The sequence below is a fragment of the Corylus avellana genome, chromosome 5, assembly GCF_965113065.1.
Source record: "Corylus avellana chromosome 5, dhCorAvel1.hap1.2, whole genome shotgun sequence".
Lineage (NCBI taxonomy): Eukaryota > Viridiplantae > Streptophyta > Magnoliopsida > Fagales > Betulaceae > Corylus > Corylus avellana.
In genome coordinates, this window is record NC_142494.1 from 24,108,863 (window position 1) to 24,135,271 (window position 26,409).

At 35.8% G+C, this 26,409-nt stretch overlaps 3 protein-coding genes and 1 long non-coding RNA gene across 5 annotated transcripts; 1 reads left to right on the forward strand and 3 right to left on the reverse strand.

Moving 5' to 3' along the window:
- Window positions 1-142: 142 nt before the first annotated feature.
- On the reverse strand, window positions 143-5,481 carry LOC132180447 (NagB/RpiA/CoA transferase-like superfamily protein). Its single transcript, XM_059593274.2, has 7 exons — window positions 4,779-5,481; window positions 2,749-2,892; window positions 2,094-2,455; window positions 1,122-1,866; window positions 939-1,035; window positions 797-851; window positions 143-513 (listed from the first exon to the last, which is right to left on the reverse strand). Exons 1-7 carry the CDS (start codon window positions 5,302-5,304, stop codon window positions 451-453), a joined length of 1,992 nt encoding a protein of 663 aa, XP_059449257.2. The 5' UTR covers window positions 5,305-5,481; the 3' UTR covers window positions 143-450.
- A 1,197-nt stretch (window positions 5,482-6,678) lies between these two features.
- Window positions 6,679-11,803, reverse strand: LOC132180449 (cyclin-B1-2). Its single transcript, XM_059593275.2, has 4 exons — window positions 11,564-11,803; window positions 11,153-11,253; window positions 7,884-7,981; window positions 6,679-6,973 (listed from the first exon to the last, which is right to left on the reverse strand). The coding sequence occupies exons 1-4, from the start codon at window positions 11,687-11,689 to the stop codon at window positions 6,873-6,875; spliced, it is 426 nt and encodes a 141-aa protein (XP_059449258.1). The 5' UTR covers window positions 11,690-11,803; the 3' UTR covers window positions 6,679-6,872.
- Window positions 11,804-14,878: 3,075 nt separating this feature from the next.
- Window positions 14,879-20,990, forward strand: LOC132183194 (uncharacterized). Its single transcript, XR_009440373.2, has 3 exons — window positions 14,879-15,307; window positions 19,676-19,787; window positions 20,643-20,990. It is a non-coding gene; the product is annotated as an uncharacterized LOC132183194 (long non-coding RNA).
- Window positions 20,991-24,343: 3,353 nt separating this feature from the next.
- LOC132183193 (transcription factor DICHOTOMA) lies at window positions 24,344-26,166 on the reverse strand. Of its 2 annotated transcripts, XM_088517037.1 has the most exons (3): window positions 24,951-25,926; window positions 24,758-24,774; window positions 24,344-24,594 (listed from the first exon to the last, which is right to left on the reverse strand). In XM_088517037.1, exons 1-3 carry the CDS (start codon window positions 25,862-25,864, stop codon window positions 24,536-24,538), a joined length of 990 nt encoding a protein of 329 aa, XP_088373163.1. In that variant the 5' UTR covers window positions 25,865-25,926; the 3' UTR covers window positions 24,344-24,535. The 2 variants fall into 2 exon arrangements, with proteins under 2 accessions (XP_088373163.1, XP_059452579.2); XM_059596596.2 differs by lacking the exon at window positions 24,758-24,774 and having other exon boundaries at window positions 24,924-26,166.
- Between the last annotated feature and the right edge of the window lie 243 nt (window positions 26,167-26,409).

Here is a 26,409-nt window from a genome sequence, read left to right on the forward strand (position 1 = left end):
CAATAGTTTTAGATTTTATTGCATTGATTTTTGATTGTTTTGAGACTCTGGTTTGAGTTGCCCACCCTTTATTTTTATTTCTTATGTTGAAATCCCCCTTTTCCCCCTCCCTGAATTTGAATAAAAGAAAAAACTTACGATAGATATCCAATAAAAGCAATTCAATTTAAAGCACGTGAGAACATCTAGCAACAAAATTGTTGTCTGCATTCTGCATTCCACAGCAGGAAAATAATAATTGTTACAACAAGCAGAGAGCACAACACCAAATCTGCTCGGAGAGGCATAGGAAACGCACTCTTCACTGAGTCGGGTGAAATCCGGTCAAAAAGATAAGAGCCCAAATTTGATGGGGCGTACAACATTGTTCCCAAAAGAAGAAAAAAGAGAGAAGAAACCAACTTATTGGCCACTCAGCAAACAAAATTTTGGAGAAGCTATCCAAGCCACCTATATCCATATGTGTTCTCTCCGATATTCTCGCACAATGACCGGCACACTGGTCGGCGGGACCTGACAGAGGCACAATCATTAGATATATATATATATACATATTAAAAAACAAACATATAAGACACAACTAGTGAGGTTAATAAACAAAGGGCATGTCTTTTGAACATGCAGCACCCTCTATCCCACACGATCCAGCTGTAAGGTTACAGGCCTAGCCAAGTATTTCAAAAGTTGAAATTTAATTGAAATGTATAAACCTAAGACCATAAAGAATGTGAAATAATTCTCCATTTTCTTCCTCAACAATTCAGCAAGTTAGCTTTGAGATAATAAAATGACTTACCATGCCATAATCTGTGATAATCAGTGAAACATAATCTGAAGGCGTTGCATCATAACTGCCAATAACAATCCAGAATAGGAACTTCGTCAGTTCGGGAGATGCGACATTTGCAGTGTCTATCACCTAAATCATCAATACTTACATCAGATTCAGAAGTTGCAGATTCTCACTATTAGTGCAACCATCCAAATAGTTAATGTCCCCTCTACCAGGAACTTTTGAAATGGCATCTGGATTGCCTGCAAGAGATGAAACAGATAATTGATCCATAAAAACTATAAATTATAGGAGGCAATTTCAATATCTATACTTTAGACACACATACCAAGTTCATTCGAGCATATTGAATCAAGCTGTACCCTTTCATGAAACTTATATGCCTCGCAGCACACTAGGACAGGTACACGAAATTCGTGAGCAACCATTGCAACACATGCTGTCCCAACTCTTGAGTAAACCGTTCCATTAGACAATACTGACGAAGCACCCAGAAATATTCTACTAACTTCATGCATGATGTAAGAAATGGCAGTTATATGAATGTACGTACAGCTAAGGCCCTTTCCCACCAACCTACGAAGTAAAAGTTGCCCCTCAAGCTTTGGGCGAGAGTCCACTACCACAACTCGGAACTGTTTGCCAAGCTCATGGGCATGTAATAGAATCATTTCAACTGCAGTAGATGCCCCATATGTAAGAAGAACATCACCATCCCTAATTTTTGTAACAGCATGGTCGACTATCACTTTGTCAGCAAGTACGATTTTCTCATTTATGAAATTATAAATGTCCGACTGAAGAGATGCTTTTGCTTCTGATTCAGACAGAGTCAAAGGTAACTTAGCAATATGACTCTTTAGAAACCTAATTGCATTACCCATGCTGATTGAAAGAGGCCTGCACTCAATAAGAAATGAAACATAACTACTTAATTTTGCAGTCAAGTCTCTACTAAGAGTTTTTTCAGGTGGTGTTGAGTGGTCTTTGATAGCTTCTTGAAATGCCTCAAGCATTGCAATACAACGAGCATTGCCACCAGATATATCTCCTGATAAATACTGTAATCCAACCTGGCAATGACCATTAAAAAAAAACTAAAAATTAAACAGAAGCACAGTAATCTCTTCTACAGAAAATATCATTGTTGAATGGCATGGCGGAAGAGATACAGTAGCCAGTATCAACTATTTAGTTGAGTTGACATGGATTTGCAAAATAAATAGATAAATAAATCATCTATGTGTATTTACGTTTGACTTCTAAGAATACAACTCAATCAAAGATGCACATATGATACCTTGTATATAGCAGGATGTACGGGATCAAGTTGGAAAAACTTTGTCTCGAGATCAGGAAGCTGAGTTCCATGTTCATATTGAGGCAAATGCCTAAACAATTCAACTCGGTTCCTAGCTTCAGTTTGTTTTACCACTGCACGCCTTTTTGCCTTTTCCACTCGGCTCTTATCATCATATTGCATGCGTGGATGAGGAACATCTTTCTTCCTATCTTTTTCTGGTGGGCGGTCACCTCCCTTCTTCTCAGAAGCTGAAACTGTAGCACTGTCATTCTTTTGTGAAGGAGCCTTTGTGGCTTTAGCTGGTTTTACATTTGCAGACATCGCTGCCTCAGAAGTAGAAGGTAGTTTACTTCCTTCAGCTGAAACATTGTAATTGAGAAGCATGCATAAGAATAGAATCAGTACAGTGCAGCACTTAAGAATATAGAAAACTATCTTCCAGAAGACAATACCAATAACCAGAACTAAAACAATCACAAATTCTTCTTTTAGGCATGCTAATTGACAAAATAAAAGAACAGGACAAAGAAAGGCAGGTGTGGGAAACTTCTAGAACAAACAAGAGGATGAAATTAAATGCACATTCGCTCAAATAGTTTCTAGCATGACAATCAACTTACAATTAACAAAAGAACAAAAGATACATATGCACCTTTTGCAGCAGCTTTTGCAGCTCGTTGAGCCTCTTGCAGGGCACGCCTTTCAGCTTTTGAAGTTTTCTCCTTCAGTGACTTTGAACTTGCAGGTCGATCATTTTCCACTTCAAATGATCCTCCTACCTTTTCTACAATTGTTTCTGGGTTATAAAATGCATCAATAGTCAATAACATAGCAATGTAACTCAGACTCTCTCTTTCTCTCTCTCCACACACAAACACACTCTTATATACAGCCATATGACCTTCAAGAGCAAGAATCATAAATTATAGACAGTTACTTTTCTTTCATATGATAGAGGAACCATCTCTGGCCATTGATATCAAAGTCTTACTAGAATTCAATTATAACTGCTTTCAGCTCAACTCAAAAAATCGTTATCCCAGGTTCTAACTTGCAAAAAGTCCACCCACTTCTCACTCTAGTAAATTTGACACTTTGAAAAGGGAGAGTTGAACAAATAATGCAAGTAACCCCATAAAGCATACACTACCAATTTCTACTGTATGAGATGAAGTCTTCATTATTAGAAGTTTCTGTTAGGTTTTCAGAAAAGGAATAGAGTTATATCACAGATTTTCATTTTCCATTGCTTTCATTTGCAATTTCACATACCAACAACTTGTGAAATTATAAGGTAAACAAATAGTACGTTAAAAATTCATCGCCATGGCACTCACTATTTACATGTTGCCTAGGTCATGCCTAGGGAGGCCAAAATATAATTACACAAGGTGTCCCTCCTAATTATCGAACATCTCTTCCCCCCCATCTCATAAGTTGCTAGAACAAAGTTACTGTATGCTCCTAGCTTCTAAACTGGGCACATAGGAAACATACATATAACAATTGAATACCTCCCCGGTAGGCATACATGCAGCGTGATAGTGGAGGCAGGAAAAGTACACGACTAATTCTAACTACACCTTGAACCCACAAGGTTTGGGATCTAGATCACAAAATGAGAGAGAACTTGAATAATACTGAATGCTTATTCATAACTGACAGCTGAACAAGTTTGAAACATCACATATTTATACGGTTTAGAAACTCTATGGTAAGAGCCTAATCATTGATCCAAAAGTTCTAGAACTGTTGGATACATTTGGTTAAACCCTTACCTCGTAACATTCCACCACGCTTCCAAATCCAATATTCACGGCAGCCAAGTCTATTGCCAGTGACCCGATGTTAGCACTTTCTTGTTTGAAAACGGTGTCTCCCTCGATACTAATTATTAAGGGACTAACCATTGATCCAAAAGCTCTAGGACTGTTGGATACTGATTTGGTTAAGCCCTTAACCCCTAGGATTGTAACACTCTAATCCTTCTAAAGACTTGAAAAGCAAATTAAATAGGTCTCCTCCAACTAACAAAGATATTCTAGTGAGGACAACCAAAAAGGACTGAACTGAAAATAGAAGACACGATATCTGACTAGAGTACGATTTGTGCAAAAACAAAGGGATTTTAGGCTGAAAACGGGGCAGACGAGTTCTCAATTCAGAAGTTGTAGTAGTTGTCGAGACGCTCATCTTAATAGGCTGTGGGTCCTGTTAAGTCCTCCCAGATCAAATGTTATGCCTGTCGGAAGTTTCACCCTAAAAGTAAGTTTTGTAAGGGACTAATCCTTGCCGCTCTCGCTTTCAGTTCCAGAAAAGTCCATAGAAACTGGCATCATTGCCACTATCCAATATCCAAATGAAACTTCCTGAGCATTTCCTTTTCAACAAAGAATAATAAAATGTGTAATATTAGAGAAACCACATCAAAGAAAAAGCTTCCACTAACGCATCGCAGCTCAACATTCGTCAACTAATATGGGTGTATGTCCATATATATATGTATGTATATTAACACTATAAGCCATCATAAACTTCAGCAATTGGACAAGGTGGGTGAACCAAATGTATTCGAAAAAAAATAAGAAAAATGCCAGAAAGTTCCATTTTTAACAAAAAAAGAAAAAGAAAAAAGAAAAATTTATCTTTTTTATAAACAATGTTCGATCTCAATGCAATTACCAGAAAGACCAGGAGGCATCGTCTTCATCACCGAAACCGTCGTAAACCGGCTGGCGGGCACGCTACTCGTCTTCACGGCCGTCAGATCAAACCCTCCTCCGGGAAACGACGACGCACCTGTGGCCACTTTTACCGAATTTCCCCTGGGGTCGTCGGGGAACTCGACCACCCTGCCAGCGTAGGAGGACGGTGCCGTCGGGGATGAGGAGGGGAAGAACTCAGAGGGGTTGTGGATGCAACCGGCGGAGGTGAGGGAATCCCGGCGGAGAGGGGAGGGCGGAACCGGACGGGAAGAGGAGAGGAGGACGGTGTCGGCGGAGGAGTGACGTGGCGGAGGGATCATGACCGGAGAGAGGGAGTTGCCGGAGGGGGGGAGGTCAGAGATCGGCGGGGAGGACGCGGAGGAGGAGGTGATCGGGTCGGGCGGGCCAGAGAGTGACCGGTCCGGTGGGGCCCCGGGGGTGAAAAACCCGACCTTGCGGACCTTGGGGTCGATTACTGTGCGCGCGGCTCGGCGGGTGTCCATTGGAGCATGGAAAGGTTGGGCGTTTGGCTGGCAGGAAAATGTTGAGGAAGATTTTCTCGGAAATGGAAACGTTTTGGGGGGTTTATCGGAAAAGTAGGGGTTTTGGATTGATGGGAGATCGTTTTATGGAAGTGGAGAGTAGAGTGAGTGAGAGAGAGAGAGAGAGAGAGAACAGAGCTGAACAGCCAAAATAATTAAAATTACATTAAAAAAAGAGGAGAAATATTTTATCCCTATTTTATTTGTTCCTTCTTGTTCTTTTTCAACCTCTTTTTCTCCGCACCTATCGTTAGTTAGTTCATCATGTGGTAAATATTCTTGATTTTTGATTTTTCACTCGGTCCATATATCCATTTTTATATTTGGGTTAAGGAAATATATAAATTTATTAAGCAATATTTCAATTTTCCCAAAATGTTTCCAGAATAATATGTATTTTTCCACTTGTGGATGGATTTTGAACATCTTTGGTGTGTTAAAGTATCAATTGAGAAGTATAATATATATAGTTTAATCTATCTAACAAGAAAACAGTTGCACTTGGTGAAGTTTAACACTCTAATAATACCCTTATGATATACAATGTAATGCTGTTTGTTGAATTATTAAAATGATAAATTTGTACATTCAAGTATTTCAACTTTGTGGAAGAAATAGACATTTCAAAGCATTTTTTCAAATATTTTAATTACACAACAGAAAATTGCAATGCTGCTAATTAGAGCAAAAGTCAGTATTACTATTATGAAACTACATAATAGTAAACTCATGTTCAAGTTGCACCAATATTTAAAAAGTTAAAACACCCTACATAATAAGTTTAAAATGAATGCGATAGATGATGGACTGTCATTATTCTTTAATAAAAAAAATAATACTAAATATTACACTCATATGTGAAAGTGTTTAATAATATCTTATTCAAGAGTTAATAAATCTTGTCATATCAGTCCAGTAAGATAAGAGTGTAATATATAACATTACTATTCGTCGGGAGAAGGTGAATATAGACTTTTTTTTTTTTTTTTTTTTTTTTTTTTTTTTTTTTTTTTTTATTCAAATAGAGAAAATGTTACAAAGGAAACTATCGTTCTTTGACTGGATCATAAAACCATCAATATATCATAATTATTTCACATGGTCCCAACCAAATTTTAAATGGAGAATGTCCCCCGTTTGGGTGGAACTGAAAAGAACAGGATGGGAGTTCCATTCCCTCTTAAATGGCCATCCAAATCAAGGAACAAGGCACCCATCATTTTCATTCCTTTCCTTTTCCCCCCCGGCTAAGCCCTCTCTTCTGATTAGGAGAGAAAGATATGTAGGCTAGGATCCATCTAACACGTCCATTAAAGAAAAAGAACAGCGCCAAAGTCTAAAAAGGCACTCATAATGTCAATTTGATTAAAGCAACTGGCAAAAGATCACATAATCTTAAATGGTAGGATATGTTCGGATTCTTATAAGAAACATATGATATCCGTAATGCACGAGAAAAGTCCATGAATAACCACCACAGCAAGTGCTGATTGATTGATTCCTTTTGTCCCAAAAGTTAAATGCTTCTTTCATATGAAACTTGGGCAGATTGGTCCCTTGGAAACACCAAGACGAACTTCCATCCCATGATGCATATCCAGAGGTCGGAATGTCTCTGAGTCACGAGGGTCTGCAGGCAGTGCCAAAAACAAATTTTCAAAAACCAGAGCATGCCAGACACTATCATATTTGTTCATTTGCCAACATGGCTCCAAAATTCATCTATTACTAATTGCCAAGACTCGAGTGAAATGAGAAAAAAGTACTTTTTATTTTTTGTTAAGCAAATCAACTTTTATTCACAGCAAAAGAGGAGGTTCTTCTCCATCTTCTTGAACAACAAAAACCTCATAAATATCTGAGATGGGAAACATGCCCTAATGGAGAATAAAATATGTAACATTTTCATACTCGTGCAGAATTGGGTAAATCCATTAAGACACTAGGTGATTTCACTCCCTAAAACAAACAGTTCCAAGTTCCACAGAAGCATGTAAGCACACAAATACTCCTCAAAGTCAAATAACATAAACCATAAATAAAAAATATACTGCTCCTCAAAATGCAAAAATTTGGAAACTTGAATTTGGCTCAGCACACACTTGAATTTAGCTTTGCCAGGAAATACCATAAGTTGTGAATCAAAGCAGAAAAGTCTCCTCGATTTCTTAGGTTATCATAGAACCATTAAGCAAAAGTCAAAAGAACCAATCTCACTCCCTCATATTCCTATTTAGCCAAGAAGTTAGAAGTAAAATTGCAAGAAAAATACTGAATCGCAGAAACATTACTAAACATGATGTGATTAAAAATCAAATGTGGGGAAAATGCGTATAGAAATCTCTTAAACCTTAAGAGGGGTGTTAGACGTTTTAGCAAACTTCAAGTACTGAGAGGGTACAGATAAATATAAAAACTTAATTAAATCAAAATATGAGAATCATAGAGGATTTTGATCAGCTATTTTGGTTTGCAATAGAATAGAAACTGTTAGAATTCACAATATTCACCTACTTGGTTTATGAACAGTAATCACTTACCATTCAGATAATCCTCAAAACCAAAGTCGTCCAAGGTTCCTGTAAGAGCCTCCAAACCCAGCATTGAAGATTGAATTGCCCCTGGAGGCCTCTGAAATCTGCAATTATTAAAAATAAAAAAATCACAAAAGGAACAAAGTATACACCTTCAACATATGAAAATCCAAGAAAAAATGTATAGTCATCCATATTATAAATGTCTACATTTTAAAGGGCACACAAATTGACATGCAGTAACACAACCAAAGAGAAAAAAAGGCAGAAATATGTTGAGTCTGAAACAAAACTCGCAGCACATACAAAGATAAATAATGACAAGCATTCACTATGCCTTTAGGCCTTCAGTCTGGTGGTAAAGGTTCAGTACGTCTTAGGTTCACTATATCTGCATGACAATGCTTATACGACTCTGTTGTCACAGTGATATAATCAGCAGCATGCATTAAATATCTGGTCATGAACTAACATAACAATTATATGGCTACATGATGTAAATTCATTGCAACATTCAATCACTTATTTATTTGTTTTTCTTTTGGCTATCCTGTAGTATGATTTTAATAAAATACAAGAATGTAAACTTACAAAGCAACATCCTGATTGTACACAAGTACCCAAAAGGGAAACCAAGTAGGATTGAATTCTGGACACACAGGTGCACATAATCTAATGCTGAGATTCTTGATTACCTCATCTCTTGAACATAAACAACAGAGAATCCAAAAATTCACAAAATTGTATAAAGGAAGCAACACAATACGTGCTATGAGTCATTTGCATGGAGACATCGATAGGAACCTCGCATTTGTGCGTGGAAAACTCTTTTCTCTTTAAAGAGAAATGAAATGTGACCTTGATATGAATCGATATCCAGGTTCGGGTGGTTTTACAGCCTTTTCCAAGTTTTCTGTCTGATAGAAAAGGTTACATGCAAAATGCTATTTTTCTTCCTCTTATTTATGATAGAGTGTAAATATTGGGCAAATCCATGTATTCAGACCATTCTTTTACAACCAGCAGAAAGGATTTCTAAACAAAGTCCTACTGGTTACTTCTTTACTGAGCTACCCGCCTAAAATATGGTCCAATTTTTCCCTTTCAGATATAACAAATTAAAATTTCACATTATTTACCTAAATGGCGCAGAGCAGAACTGGATCAGTAAACTGATAACAGACAACCCAAATTCCACTAACCAAATAACTTTTAGTAAATAGAGCTACTGCAAACATTACATACACATTAGATACAACTTCCCAACTCAATCTGTTAGTTGAATTTCTTTTCAAATAGAGGAACCTTAAAGAAGTTTCAATACTAGGTCAGTTCTTAACTTTATCTTGTGTTATAGCAAAACCTTTTGTTGCTTCCTTCATTATTAAATTTTTGCTTCTTAAAAAGCCAATCTAGCTCTAACTATCAAAGGAAATTAAAACTCTGTTTTGAGTCTTTATACATATCATATGCATCATCTCTCCTTCCAAGAATACAAGCAAAAAAGCACCCCCTCCACCAATACACAATGCCTACCAGCAAAATATATATATATATATACCGGATTCGCACCTATTATTCCTCAATTTTCCATGTTTTAGTGCTGACAAATTTAGTGTCAAACATATTTTGATTTAAGTTTTAGGTCCAGGGTTAAGCCAATGTACAAGTTTATCGAAGATATAAGAATTCAAGTTTGTGAATACAATCCAACATAGACCTAGTTATAAAAGAAGGTGATCCATATAAAAGGTCAGGTTTTTGAGCCACTGCGGTAGCCGGTAGGAGGTAAATGTGTTTTTTACACGGGGTTACAAGATTGGGCCTTCAGAGTTATAAAGGTTTTGTAAGTAAAATAGTTTGTAACATAAGTCTTCTATAGTGAATGTTAGGCCTAGGTATCGGTCAAAACGGTCCGGTTTTAGCTCTTATCGGTTATTAACCGATACCGGACCAATAAGAATTTTAACCGAAATTATCAGTCAAAACGGTACACGGTTAAACGGTTCGGTTAAACCAGTTAAACTGCTTTATATTGATTTATTTTGTTGGGCCAAAAATGAGTTTTTTTGACTTTTGAGAGCCCAAATACTTTTTGTTAGGCTAAAATAACTTATTAAAAATGAGTTGTTTTTGGGCCAAAATACTTTTGTTGGGACCCAAATATTTGTTTTTTGGGCTAAAAATTGAAGTTTTTTTATATTGATCCACCACAACTTTTTTTTATATTATAAAATACATTTTTCCATAGCAAATGGACTAATTAACATAATGAATGCTAATTAGACTAACAAAACTAATTAATGAAAAATGCTTTCACCAAAGGCAAAGAAATCTCATCCAATGCCATCACTAAAAAAAAAATCAAACCTACCCAAATCCAAATTAAGATAAGGTTACATAGGTATATATATAATCCCAAAACTACGTCGTTTTGGCATCCCTACTTAACGGTTTATATCGGTTAAACGGTTAACCGATATGAAATTTTTAACCAGACCACACCGGACGGATAAGCATACCGGTATAAAAAATTTAACCGATAAGGATATCAATATATCGGTTACGGTTAACATCGGTTCGGTCGAAACCGGTACACAGCCGGTAATCGGTAACCAGTTAATCTGTCCACTCCTAGTGAATGTCTTTGGGGTTGGCTGGCCTTGGTTTTACTTATGAAGAGTCCTTTGAAATGTTTCCACTTCATTACCAAAATCTTTATGTTGATTGTTTTATTGCTTTCTTGGATTTTGATTGAATTAATAATTAGACTGGTAATATTGAGTGTTTCACAACTTAGGGTCTAAATCTAAATTTTCAACATGTCTCCATACCTTACATCCAATACATATAGCACTAATCCACATCACCAATACCATTAAATAGCCATATACTCCCACATATGGTCTGGCTTCATGTGTCAAAGAGCCTTCCTTAAAGTATCACTTCGTTTTGTCTACAACCGCTTAATTCTGTAGATTGCAAATTTTCTTTTACTTATCAAAAGGAAAAAAAATCTATAGATTGCAAATTTCCAGTCAGGGATCCCAGCCCAAGAAATCATCACCATTTAACAGTGCTAAGATGAAGGAAGGCGTTTAAATGTGCTGATTCAAGTTTTGAACTCAAACCTAAAAACCGAGTAGGCTCATACAAGCTTAGAAATTACAATCACCTAAGTACATTACCACCATATGCAAGCTCTTTAACACTATCTGAAATTCGGTGAAAACCAAGAAACCACCCATTGATACAGAGGGCAAAAAAGCACTTACCGAGAAAGAATTTGCTTCTCAAGATCCCTCTTCAGCGGAAACGCACTTCCGTACGTGTTTGTCAAGACCTTCCTCTTCATCTCCTCCTGTGTCCTGCTTGCCTACAAATGCACCAAAAATACAACAAAAACAAAAATAAACTTACAAAACGAAAATTTCATTCAAGCGAGCAACGCAGACGATAGAACCCTCTCTTTCAACAACAAAAAGAAGAAAATTATTTTCCCTCGCAACAAACGTAACCCTACTTACTTCAGAGGTCCTAAATAGAAAGAAAACCTGAGTTTAACGACCTTGCAAATATTTCCACTTTCTCCTAAGTTTTCGCGGGTACCAAACAGAAGATAAAGAAAAAAAAAATAGAAGAACTGAGAAAATAGGGAGCAAGGAGGAGAGAGGGTGAATGAATACAGATTGGTAAGCGGATTCGAGAGGATGAGATCCGACGATATCGCTCTTGACGCCATGGAGTCCAAATCGGAGCGCGTCGTTCTGGATCCCTCCGATTTCGTGTGCTATGGTCTTCGGTGCTTCCATTTTGTTTATCGCTCTGATCTTCTTCTTCTTCTTCTCCTCTTCTTGTGTGAGTGATTTTGCAAAAACTTTGTGGGCAAGCAATCGAGACAAGTAAATATCGCAAACGGTAGCGTTTGGTTTGTGGAGTGTTAATGATATAGGTTAAGAGACTTGAGCGATAAGTCAAGGTGGGCTGTTCCATGGGCTGGGCTAATCGTTCAACTAAGGAAAATACTCTAAACCTTCTTATGTTGAAGAGATGGATTATTGGGCTCAAACCCTAGTTATTATTTTCGATAAAGCAAAGGAAATTAGAAATTTACCATTTAAAAAATTAATGATAACAGATAGTAGAAGGATGTTTGCTAAGTTCCAATTAATTTCCCTACCATATGAATTTAAGTTATTGGCTGATGACATAGAACACCTACATCTGCTAGATGACAGCTAAAGCTTTATTTATTCACCTTCTCTAGATGAAGAAGAATATTCAAATTTAATCAATGCTATGGATGATTCAAGAACATACAGAAGCTTGGTGGACCCTTGTAAAAAAACAAATCCATCAACAGTCGAAAAGAATCTGCCAACTCACACTCGGTCGTCAAAAAGAAAAAATAAGTTTTTGACAGCTAGCAACAATGATAAAAGATAAGTTCCATTTTGAGCAATTGGTTGTTTATGTAACTCATCTCTTCTCTGATATAAAGGGCTAGGAAAATAAGGTGTTTTCTTCTTTATGAGAAAAAAGCTATGTTTAATTTTATGAGAAGAATTGGAAAAAATTGAGATGTCCAAACGAGTCTTCTCGAAAGAGTCGTGGTAGGAGTGGTGTTCGGTTAATATCTAAATGATATGTCCAAAACCGAGATCAAGTGAGAAAATCAAAGCTAGCAAGTTCGAGACATTCACTTGGAAGGTCGGTTGAAACTCATCCGACCGAGATTGCCATCGTCTATTTTAATTAAGTATTGTTGTAGGGTTACAATTGTGCTTTCTATATAAACCTAATAACGATGAATTTGGCCGCAATTTATGTCTGTTTTCTCTCCGATTTAATTATGAAATGCTCAAAAGGTTGAGTTTTCTCTTAATCTTACCTCAATTATTTGATTTAATTCATGTTTTGAGGAAGAATTCTGAAATTGTTTGTCGGTGGGTTTCTGCGACTCATTACACATGTTGCATCAGCTTTATTTAAATTTTATTTATTTATTTATTGTTTTCTCTGAGAATGGTCGTGCAATTAATTTAATATTTCGTTCTTATTTGCAGTCACTGTCCTTCGATTGGGACATCTCACATTGTCCTACTCATCTCTAAGCTACGAAATCGTGCTTCGATCTGCAATCAATCTTCCATGCCTTTGAATGTTTTAAAACACAATAAAATATCCACATAGATATTCATATCATCATAGAGAATCATAATCGATATTCCTAAACAAAGCATTTGTAAAATCAATATACAATTTCGCTATGGAATCTTTAGTCAATAAAACATCTATATTCATCAAAGGATTTTTGCATTTGCGTTATACCTCAAAAGGACTTGTCAGTATTACAATTTGAGCTCATTAGTGTCATTAATATTGTTCAATCTCATTTATTAAGGAACCAATATGGAACGAAACATCCATATAACATATTCACAATTCACACACCAACATGGGACATTACTTTTCTAAGTGTCACAAAATCTCCTCACTCAAATCTCTGACATCCTCATCAAGCTTCAAATTCATCCCTAGAGTCATAACGCCACATGGTATTATTGGATTAACTATGATACCATTTGACCTAGGAAAGTTTTAACAACATTTATGCCATAGCACCTCAAAAAGGAGTAGTCAATGTTATAATTGAAACTCTTTAGAGTCACTTATATTTAACCTATTTCCGAGACTTGACAACTATGTTACACATTCACAATCCATTCACCTAGCATGAAACTTAATTTTTTGGAGTGTCACAATCTTTTTCGCTTAAATTCCTAACATCTTTATAAGGGTCCATATCATACTGTTAGTGCCTCAATACTATGGTGTTGCTAGGTTAACTCTATAACTTGGAGAAAGACTAGCTACATTTGCTCCATATCTCAAAATGACTAATCAATGTCATAGTTGGAGCTTTCTATATATAGTTACGTAAATAGTTCAGTCTCACGTAATAATTAAGGAATTAATGCGAGACTTAAAATATAATAGAATAAGATTCTCTTAATTTCAAGTGAAATGGATATGATCAATTTCATGGTCATAATTTTATTTTGTTGCGTTGCATATCTACCGATATACATGATATAACATAATGAATATGTTGTTATTTTATTTAAAAAATTTAAATAACATAGTATAATGCATACTGGTAGATGCAACAATATAAAATCATGACTATAAATTGTACAATTCGCTCCTCCAATGTGAAATTGAACTCTTTGAGATGTTACATTGCATACCATTGAAAAATAAAACCATAAAACATACATATATACCCAACCCAAGTGCAAATTTTTTTTCTAAAATTAAATAATATTATTTGAAAAATGGCATTTGGATGTTTTATAAAAATCCATATTAAAAACAAAGAATTATCACCATGTTGCTCGATTGATTTGCTAGCCAAAGCGAGACCTCTGCCCCAAAAAGCTAAAAGCGCCAAGAATAGACAAAAAGCCACCAGAAGAGAACAAATCGGCTACCCTACAGACTACAGTACTGGACAGCCGTCGAAAGACGAGACCCATTGAGATGGACCACACTATCAATCTGTCAAAACCCAAGAGACCACCAACGAACACGATCTGCACCCACAATAAACACCCAATAGGACCCCCTCCCGACTGCCGAGCAGACACCAACTCATCCACATATTGGCCTTATTAGAAAAAACTGTGTGATATATATACATAATACTATATTATATACACGTACAGTTAAATATACCTTTAACAAGGCCAAAGGCTGCAGCAGTCCACAATCCTTGAGAAATCAATGGATCAGAAGTGATAATGCATGGTACAGATATAGGAACATGTAATTTATAAAGGAATATCTCCGTGCAGGTTGAGATGGGACATGGCGTGAACGTACGATATTCATTAACCGATGATTGTATATTGTAATGAGAGAACAGTATAGTTGTGTTGAGTCTACCTTGAGAAACAAAGGAAAAAACAAAAAAAGAAAAAAAAGGAAAGAAACCACTTATGTCGGTCAAAGACAGGATATTTAATCAAGAAGATTTTGGTATTAGATTTCCCGGACGGTGGAGGAATTTTAAACTAGATACACTGAATCAAGGAAATCTGAGTTCATTATTGATATGCTGCAAAGAGCACTAGTGTTAGTGTACGTACGCTGCTGCCACCTTACTCTCCAGAAAAAACTCTCTCTCTCTCTCACGCTACTCCGATGCAGGATGCTGACACCAAAAGGTAACAGTCCACTCTATAAATTAGGAAACATAAAGGAAATGAAAGGGAATAGTAGAATGTATACCACTCCATGAAATCATAGCAAAGAAATGATCAAAAGCTCATCGGGTTCCGTCGCTATCACCATCATTGTATCACAGGGAGCTCCACAAAAACTTTACTGTGCTACGCTCTTGCTGCATGTTCAAGAAGATCTTTCAAGTAACTGCTACTTCTCCCTCTCTCTCTTTCTCTCTCTTTCTCTCTCTGTGTGTGCATGTCTTCAGGGAGGGTCAACTTCAGTTCCATGATTTTCAGTTTCACATAAAAGTCTCATCACTGTTTCAGGCTACTGTTTTTTCTTGTGTTGGTCAGTGCTGTGACTATTCCGATTTGTCTAAATTAATGGTAAAGTTACTTAACGATGTCGTTTTTGAGCAATGCTGCATTCATGGCTTTTCTAGTAGTGCCGTTTCGACCCCTTTTCCTTAATTTTGGTTCTTAATTGGGTGGAGAAGAGAAGTGAAATCTGTGAGGAATATCTTTTTCTATTTTCTGGTGAAACATAATGGCAATAGATGCCATATTATGAAACTTTCTTCCCCCTCTTTCTTTTGCTTTGCAAAATCATTTTGTATTGGAATCAACTGAAAAATAAAGGCTGAGTAATAATTAGCTCTAAAGACAATATGCAGCAAAGGCTAGCATCTCGATGGTCTCGTATACATTCTGAAACTTAAAAGAAGAGAGAACAAAAAGTTGTAAGGAGCAGTACACTGCATTGATTATCATTAGAGGTACAAAAAAAAAAGATTTTTGTTTTCGAAAAGTTGAACGGTCACAAGCATTATCTCCGGGATATTAGCTAGACCCGTTCAAGACAAACACTAGCTAGTAGCCTAGTACACACTTTTAATGCTCCTGCTGATCTGGGATCTTGTCTTTCATCCAAAATTATTTGTTCTTATATATTTGTAGACTGATCCCTAGTTTCATTTTAGGAATGTGTCTATATATATATATGTTTGACTTTCTTTGGGTATAAGATAAAGGTTTTCGTATGCATGTTGATACATATATGCATGGTAATAAAGATTTTTGAGATGGATGATGGAGAACAAGAGATTGGTTGAACTAATATATCTATAGTTTCTTTCTTTCATTCATATTCCTAAGTAATTTACTGCTGCCCCTATAAGAACGAGAAGAATCTGCTTATTCTTCATGTTCTCATCTGGCCGATTCGATCTGAAGATCTAAATAACATTTTTTGATATGTGGATTTCGAGGAGGGATTTGGAATTTAGTACCTTCTTTAAATTGTTCGCATGCAGCTTTTTGTCACATGTGAAACTTTAGCAAATTCTGAATCGAGAGAACCTGCAAAGAAAAATGAAGGTTAAGCATAAAGTGGCCCACCTAGATCTAGCCGTGGATATCACTCAGATTGTTAAATCAGTATTGGTTGGAGAATGTAATCATGAGCTTATAGAATTTATATATAGAAGAAAAAATGTTTGACTAGAATAATGCATACCTCGTGAGTGAGTCCTTTCCATACCTTTTATGGAGTGTTTTCCCATTCTTGGTTGGTTAGAAAGGAAAGACGCCGGTGATTCTGTAACTCTCACTCCGTTATACAAACGTTTTTTGCCCTTGAGAATAAAAGGGCATTAGGAGTCCAAGTGGCAGAAGTATATGGATAAGTTGTTTTGGGTGAGTTGTTGGGGCTGGTTGTGATTGACATATTTGTGGCTGGGATTATTGTGCTTAGTTCATTAGATGATGGAGGTGTTTAAATGATGGAAAAATGTGAATGCATTTTTAAGGGTTAGAGGTACTGAGGAGTGTTAGGTCTTGATAGGGCCTAAGTTCTAATATAGTAGTGGGTTATGATTTGGAAAATTTTAAACCTTCTTGACGGTTTGTACACCCTATGGCAATTGCACTTCATGAGATGTTGTGTGGTGGAATACTATTTATTCCCAACTCTAAATTACAACAATGAAGTTGTAATTGGGATGCTTTAAGTTGAATCTTTGTTTTGGTAAATTTCATGAGTAGTCATCCATGACAAAGTGGGGAATCAAATGATATTTGGGGGCTGTTGGAAGTTGATTGATACAAGGAAAGCTGGTTTGGTGGTATCAAGATTTTTGTGATAAATCTATAGGAAATTTATTCAAAGGGTTACAAACTCGTATTTCATGAAGAAATTTCAATTCTTAAGAAATTTCAATTCTAACGCTTACTAGGTCAAAACAGGCCATCAAGAGATATTCAAAAAGTTGTTTCAAGAAGCTCGATAGATCCCTCATTAGATGCTCAACCAACCGAGGATGATACATTAGGTCTCCATACTAAAACCTGAGACACTAGGTGGATGACTTAGTACTAAAGATGGCTCGTTCAGGATTTTTAGGGGTTTTTTTTATAAAAAATTTTAAAATTAGGTTTTTTCGAAGTAAAAAGTGTCTTGATCGACCGAGATTGTAGCTCAATCGACTGCGTTGCGACATAGTATTTTTGTCTCTTGTTTATAAGGACTATGACCCTAGTTTCTATATAAGTCTAATAATAAGAATGACTTGGCTGCAAAACTATGTTGTTTATCTCAGTTTTTCAATAAGAAACTCACCAAGGGTGGTTGTTCTTCTATCCTCCCTCAAAACCATAATTTTTATTGATCTTGTGGATGAATTCTGACTTGGGTGTGTTTTTTAATCTACGAAGCACTACACCACACTACATAATTAGTTGGTATTAGAGCCAAGGTTTCTTTCCTATCATGGCACGAGGAGGAGGAAACAGACATGCAAGCTTTAGTGAAGTATATGAGTACATGGAGATAACACATGATGAGAAGCTAACTACATGTTTGCAATGATTGGAGGTGCATGTTAATCGGTTTGGTGATCAGTTTGAGCAGTTTGAAAATCAAATTGGTAGACAAACTGGTGCATTAACCAAGCAATTTGCTACCATGGGTGGTGCGAATGGGTGTCACTGTCAACTAAATCTTTGTCTTGTGGAGGAGGATGACAAGTTTAGCATTGAGGAGACGCAATTTTAATTAATGGAGGGATGTAAGGCTTGATGCGCTGCGCACCTTGACTATTGTTAGCAAGCCTTAAACCCATATACTAAATCCATCTCATGTGGAGGAGGTAGATGAATTTGTCGAAGAAGAATTTCCAACATGAAGAGAGGAAGTTAAAGACCCTTTTCAATGTTTCGTGGATTGTAATTTTTCAACAATGTAGGATAGTGATGCCAATGATGAAGATCTTATGGTGGTAAGTCTTTGTCATATGATCAAGAAGTTTACCAAAATTGGGATACACATCATGTGTTTGATGAAAGTACAAAGAATGAAGTATCTCAACTGAGTTATGAGGAGATTAATTGTTGATTTTCCTAGGGTTGACAGTTTTCTATCAAGTTTTCATGATCAAAATTTTGGTATTGATTTAGTTATGTTGGTGGAAATTTTGAATTTAAGTGGGCAAGAATTAATTGATCCTTTTAAAGATATTTTTATAAAGATTTTGAGAAGATAAATAAAGGATGTGTGGAAATTGAATTATTTCAAGCTGGTGTGAAGGGTTTCATAATTATCTTATGATTGGTTGCAAGTTATTTTTCTTCTGGTTTGTTTTGCTATTGATCGAGGATGTGATAGAAGGGATTGGTTGGAAAATTCGAATTTGAGGATGAATTCTATCCTACAGGGAGGATGATGTATGTCAGTTTACGAGCAAACCTGCAGTCTTACTAAATTGGCTATATATTGAGATTCCAACATTGGGTGAAGACAATCTTGGTGAGGTTGGAAGCTTATTCGAAGGGCCACAAAGTCTTATCTCATGAAGGTTTTTCAATTCCAAAGTTTACTAGGTAAAAATAGTTGTCAAGAGAAATACAAAAGGCTATTTCAGGAAGTTTGGTTGATCCCTCGATAGATGCTCAATTGACCAAGGATGTTGCATCAAGTCTCCATACAAAAAAACCCAAGACACTTGGTGAATGGCTTGGTCGATCCAAGATAGGTCATTAGGGTCATTGTTTTTGCTTTAAAAATTAGTTTTTTTTTTTTTTTTTTTTTTTTTAAAGTAAATTAATAAAAAACAGCTCGATTGATCAATATTCTAGCTCGGTCGATAAAGTTGCAACATGGTAATTTTACCTCTTTTTTTTTTTTTTTGTTTCTTCAGGACTGCTACCCTAGTTTCTAAATAAGTCTAATAAGGATGGCTTAATTAACTATCCGTTTTTGTTGCTTATCTTAGTTTTTCTATAAGAAGCTCACCAAGAATGATTTTTCTTCTATTTTCCCTTAAAATTTTAAATTTTCTTGGCCTTGTGGAAGAGTTGTGATTTGGGTGTTTGTTTAATTGACAAATCACTACACTGCGCTACACCAAGAAGTGAGAGAGCTCCAATTGTAATGTTGACTAACCCTTTAAAAATGATATGCAAATGTAATTAGAGTTTTTCTTGATGGACCCCAACGGACTCTTTTAGTCCTTGGGCTCGTGTTCCTTTACTCAGCCCTCTCACCCGTCCGCTTGTTTTCCTCTGATTTAACAGGTGCAGTGGCAGTGAGACCAGCAGTACTCAATGCCAACATGGTATTTAGATGACATCTAAGGCAACTCTTCAAAATAAAAGCTACACTTTGCTGATTTGTGATAGATTTCAGGTAGTACTACTCTAGCTTTTTCTCTAAGGCATGAAACTGTGTGTGTGTGTATGTATATATATATCACTGACGAAAACATAGTAGCAAATAGAGTACACCTCACAGACATAGGCACGCTAAAACATTTTATGATGCATGTGCTCCATATATACAAAGTCATTAGACATAAAATTTGCAGAAATCATGAAAGAATTTGCAAAAATATGGACACGTACAGTTCTTTCTAGTGCAAAAGTATAGGAAAATGTAGTTATTTGTTCATGTGTAATCTTGTTCATCCGTGGGAGAAGAAGAAGAGTGAATTAAAGACATGGTTCCAAAAATATGATGGAGAAACATCATTTGCATAGAACGTTTGATATATTTAAGCCAAGAGATAGATCAGCATTATAATTCTTCTTAATGCAACATTAATCACTACTAATTGAATCATATAATATTTTTTCTTAGTGCTACTTAATTGGTTGCTTGGATTAACCTGCAACACTTGGACAAATAATTAACAAAGTTGCAAAGAACAGCAGAAAACTCTCGTAAAGCTTAATTGTTTGGCAAATAGCATTTTGAGTATATAAAATGGATAAACATTGAATATAGCATTTTGGTGTTAGACATTAGCTAGTGAAACAGAAATTAATAGTGGAATTATATATGATAGTCTCGAATTTCCATATAAAATTAACAGGTGAGCATCTATATATAAAAGAAACATGCATGTCTACGCCTTCATATATATATATATATATATAGTCTCAAATTTCCATTAACCTTGATAATTTTTCTAGTTTATTTTATCAGCCAAAGTGTATTATTGATATATACAGTCCTGACCAGACACAGTACTGCTTTTTACAGGCTAATATTCATAATAAGATGAACAAAACATATGCAGGATCCGCAGGTAATTCCTAATATATAGATGCATGAAAGGCTTGCATTTAGTGATAGTCATGTTTATAGGTGATGGGAAGTAGTTCTTAAGGTTTGGCATAAACAAGATTTTCGTTGAGCGCAAAGTGAGGTTTTTCAACACTGAAGGATCGATGCCACATTCATCAGCATTGGTGGTAAGAATCTTATCAAGTTAATTAGCTCTTCTTGTTTTTTTTTCTCTCTTTTTTTGGGTGTTTAGTCCTGTTTGCCATACATGGAAGGCTATGTCTGTTAATCTATGTGGTTTGGTTGATTGGACAAAATAATAAATGTCTGTTTGTAGCTTCTTATAAATTCTCGTATTGCCTTTAACCCGCATCCTTTGCATTAAAGATCCATATAACTTCAAAAAAAAAAGAAAACACATTTCGTATATATCAAGCAACCTATCCAGGAGATAAAGTTCATAGATTGCTTACAATTACCAGTAAGCAGAAAGCTTATTGCTCGCCATCAGGGATGGAGGTAGAGATTACTATGGGTAGGTGCCAATAAGCGAAAAATATTTTACCTTGCTTTTATTTTTCTTGTGAATTCGGGGGCATGGCCCATATTGGCTCACATTTATCCGTCCTGCTCGTTATTGCTTTCACTCTTTCAGGGCATTCAATATAGTAACACATTTTTTTTCTTTCTTTTTTTGCCTTTTCTGTGTGTATGGATAAATATAAAATTTTGGTATACATTGGTAGAATAAAACACCTATTTCTAGATCATAGATAGAAATCATCAGTAATCGATGATCTAGAAGAGCTTTGAACTTTTTGCTTTGGTACTAAGAAACTTTAAAGTAATTCTCTTAATTGAAGGTCGCAAAGATACTTTCTGATAACGATGAATCATTCAAACTTAGAAGCAAATTTTTGAAGCATTTAAGTTGAGTATAATACATACATACATGCGCAAATATATATGATACATAGATGCATGCAAAATTTCCTCAAGAAACCCTAATATATGTGACTGAATTCCATAGCCTAGGACAGCAAAGAATATAAAACATCCATATATATGCTTGGTTTAACAAATCAAAAGATGATCAGAAATAACGATCATGTCTTCGATATGCTCAAGTTAACGCAAGGTTTAAACAAAAACCTCAAGATATTGAAACCAGCAATTATAATGTATCATAAAAGATGGAAAGTTTATTAAAAAAAAAATGCAGAGCAGTGAAAGACCAATAACAATTGTTCTATTGATCATATTAACTTTTTTGATGAATGAATTTCTATTAACAACAAACAAAGATAACAACATACACTCCAGCAGAAAATCTGCTGGAACCCCAGATGCCAATAAAGCATATCTTGTAACAAACAACACCAAAGTCCCCAAATCCATAGAGATACCAAATCTCAACCTCTGCTGAAACCAAACACTCTTCAGCAACTATACAATGCAGCAGTATACAAACAAAACGATTACTCTATACAAGCACTAGCAGAAATACAATGCAACAGCACCTTCCAATATAGAATATGATGCGGAATACCCTAGCACTTGTTACAAACAGCTACATTCTCTTCATTTTTCTTTGAATTTCCCCTTCCTCATAATTCTGCATCTAATTAGCTTCCCAAACAATCTTCTGTAGCACCATTTCCTCTAATTAATTTCCATGTTTAATATCATTTATCAGGCTCCAAATGTTGTAAACGGCTGCCCCAAGCCAACTTACGTGCTGCAACTCTTAAACTCTTACCCCTCCATCCCTCATTCCTTTACTTATATATAATTTCCTTCCAATCAGTAGGAATATCAGTCAATAGACATTTCTGCATCACTTCCTTCCATATCCGTTTGCTAAAGCCACGATCAAAGACTATATATATATATATATATATATGTGTGTGTGTGTGTGTGTGTGTGTTAAATTATCACTTGTCCCAAAAGCTTAAACTCATAAGAAGAGGTAAATTTAATCACTTAATTATTACTTTAACACTCTCCCTCGTGTGTGGGCTCAAACTCCATTTTTAATAGGTGAGGCCAAACACGTGGAATATTTAATTTAAAATGGGGTGAATTGACGGAGTCAAAGATTTCGATCCCACAACCTTTGGCTCTAATATCGTATGAAATCACCAATTATCCAAAAAGCTTAAACTTATAGGAAGAGATAAATTTAATCACTTAATCATTACTTCAACAATATAATCCCAACATTCAATGATATGTCTACAAAACAAACACTCTACTTCCCCTTTATAACCCCATTTCAACATTCAAAACAAGACAATTTCTGACTGCTAGCCATGCATAAAAAGAAAGCATTCTTTAATTGGGATAGCATAGCAAAACCAAACCAGCTTTCACCATTCAGACCTTGGGTGCTTCTCTTGGATACTTGTATAATTACTGGACTTGGAAACCACCCATATAGGTTTATCAGTAATCACTAGCACCTATCTTTACCATTAATGGCAGCTTAATTTGCTTCTTGACCAAATAGACTCAGACAAACCCAAATGTGCTAATTAATTAGTTATAACATCGATTGCTTTTGTTATGATGAAGTGGAAGCAATAGAAAAAAGACAAGGAAGAAAGAATTAAACTCTTTTTTTTATTAAAACACTTCAATAACAAGCTAATCGCCATCAGGTTCCACAGCACATTTGAAATGCATGGCTTTCTATTTAATTGGCTTGCGTTCAATGACTGAAATTTTTTAAACCTCCCTGTTTGTCTCTCATTTGAACTATGCTTCTAACATCAATTCGAACAATGTATTCTGTTTGACTTGTGTTTGAATGCTGTTCAAACGCTCTTCTAGCCGAATGATGTCTTGGACTTCCATTGAAGTATTGAACAATGCATTTTGTTTGACTTGTGTTTTAATTTTATGTTCTCACAAGTGTTGGAGTTTCACATGTGATGGAATCCAACATCAAGTAATTAATAAAACCATGACATTTGGGTTAAGATTAATATCAAGGCCTCATTTGGAGACTCCTATATATAGATAGAGTTAATTTTAATCTTCTTAATTACCCATGATATATAGAACATAACTAATTAAGAGTATTTATGATGGTTGGCTTTTGGTGGATATATGGCAATTGGTAAATTATTAAGAGCTTGTTAAGGGCTTTCGCTTGTGGGGAAGTATGGTTGTTACTTATGGTAGAGCTAGGTTCACATGTGAAGGGAAGGCTTAGAATTTCATCATGTCGAGTAATGACACTAATTAAAGTGATATTTCTATAACAATATTTTCCCTAGACCCATGATCAACATTAGCTTTTTTGAGTCAAACTGATGTTCTATCATGTTGATAGTAATATTCATTTGAGTTTTGTGGATCGTTACTTTGCTATTGAATCAATCTTACTAATTACACACTAGTAAAGGGATTACCTTTAGATCTAGTCCATATTTAACAAGTAAAATATTGGACATGATCAATAGATATTTCTCGTAGCAATTTGGAAGTACTTTATCAACATGGTTGAGAAAAAAAATGGAGATTATGTCATGGAAATGATTATGGAATGAAATCTTCATTTGTTTGTTTACTTGATCAATTTAATGATTTGGTGCTTTTGAATGCCTCAAATCGATGCTTTTGACATGCTATTTGCTCATCATCTTATTGACTAATTGATCAGATAAACAAAATAGAAAAAAAGAGATAATAGCTACGCATCTTCATTAATTAGGATTCCAATGCTGAAGTGATTAATCAAAGATAAGTTAATATCCATAAGCATTCCTAGGGTATACACCCATTTTCTTATATATATATTTATATAGCATGAAGAAACAAGTACAGCTTACATAGCTAATGCGTAGAGCTAGCCTGGAGACCATTTAGTTCAAACGTTGATTGATGCACCCTTCTAATGGTTTCTGGCAGATTTGAAGTACTTCTGCAAATTAAGAAATAAATAAATTGATTATATTATATGTGTTCATGGTATTGAGAAAAGAGTTACAATAAGAACAAGAGTTTAGAGTTCCGAGATATCAAAATACAAGAGTTATAAATAATAAATTAAAGTTATTGTTCTTAATATAAAAATAGAAAAAAACTTGTAACATTAACATTATACACAAATAAAAATATCAAAGAAAAATGTAGTCATGTACAGGTTTTGATGTGTGGTCGTAGGTCCTTGTCATATCTCTTCTTTAAATTATAAGTTATAATACATAGAACTAATTTTCTGTTACTGAATATAATAATAATATATAATACCTCTAGAAAGATTATTCATGTTGGGCCGGGATGGTACAACAGCTCGAGCGTGCAATGGTGCTAGCAATGTCCCAACTTAGAGGAAAATTGGGAAAGTAGTAATTGCTGTTCTGATGAGTGTGATCAGATGGCTTCAACTTCCTTCTGATCACAATAGATTCCTCAAAAACGTTTGCCCTTGGGCCTTGATCATCATCATCCGCCACCACCTTGGAGGATCTTTCACAAACTTCAAGCTGCTGCTGCTGATCATCATCATCACCATCATCACCACTTGGTTGCGAACATTTTTTGGACTCGGCCGCGGCCGGCCTACTGGTGCGCCTTTTTTCTCTTGCCCTTTCCCTTGCTCTTGCTCTAGCCTTTGTCCTCGATTCTTTGGCAAGATCAGTAGCTTCATGATTCTGCATTTTCATCGTCGTCTTCTTGATCTCTTTGGGAGCACTCACAAATGAATTGCTCTTTGAAATCACCTCACCCTCAGAATGATTGGATGACAAGCTACTAAAACCCTGCTGCTTCATTTGAGCAACTTCTTCGATCTCTTTTCTAGACTTCGTGAGCAGCCAGTCCAAGGTTGTGCTGGCTTTGTCGAACCCTAGCAAGTCCTGGAGATCAAAGAACTTGCGGGCGATGTCAATGGAAAGCCTCACCCTTCTGTCCCTCAACCCCTGGGAAGTGTAAATCTTGCTGTGCCTATCTTTCTTCACTGCTGCAGGCATCTTCGCAAGTGGGTCTCCGTTGTTTTGCCTAGTGATTACATTTTTTTCAGGAAATATTGGAGCATTGATATTGGGTAAAAATGGTGGGTCGTAGTACTGAAGGAAAATGTTTTCAGCTTCAGCTGGGTCGTTGTCAGCAAAAGCAGGAGGAGAAAAAGGGTGGTAAGAGGACGAAGGAATGTGTGGAGAAGGATTGAGAATATTGGTGAAGGAGAACATTTGTGAGTTGGATAAAAACCCTAGCTTTTCTTTTGCAATGAAAAATACTCCAAGGTGCCTTCCCCTTTATATCTTTTTTTCTCCTGCAAGTAGCGGCTAAAAGGTGGCTTATAAATAGGGAAGAGACAGTATAATTAATAGAATTTTTGGGGCAGGTGGGATAATCACATATTGGTAAATAAATAAATAAAATTAATAGTTTTATAGCTTTTCAACCCATTAATTTTCAGAGAGAAACTAGCTAGGGCTAGCTAGGGGATGGGTTTTCCAGGCCTTTGAAGAGAAGCCTCGGATAACAACAATGGAGCTAAAATTACCATTTAGCTTCATGTGGTGCTATATATACATGTAGAAAAATTTGCAGCAGTCTCCACGTGCTTTTGTCCACTACCAACTAAACCGAAAAGACAATTTAGTCTTTTTTAAATAAATAAAAACTTTCTTCTAAATTTTTTTGTCTATGATTCTCTCGACAGCCTCTTTGACAAAGAGTATGAGCTTCTGTTTTTTTTTTTTAATGTCTTCAATGAGTTAGCCGAAATTAC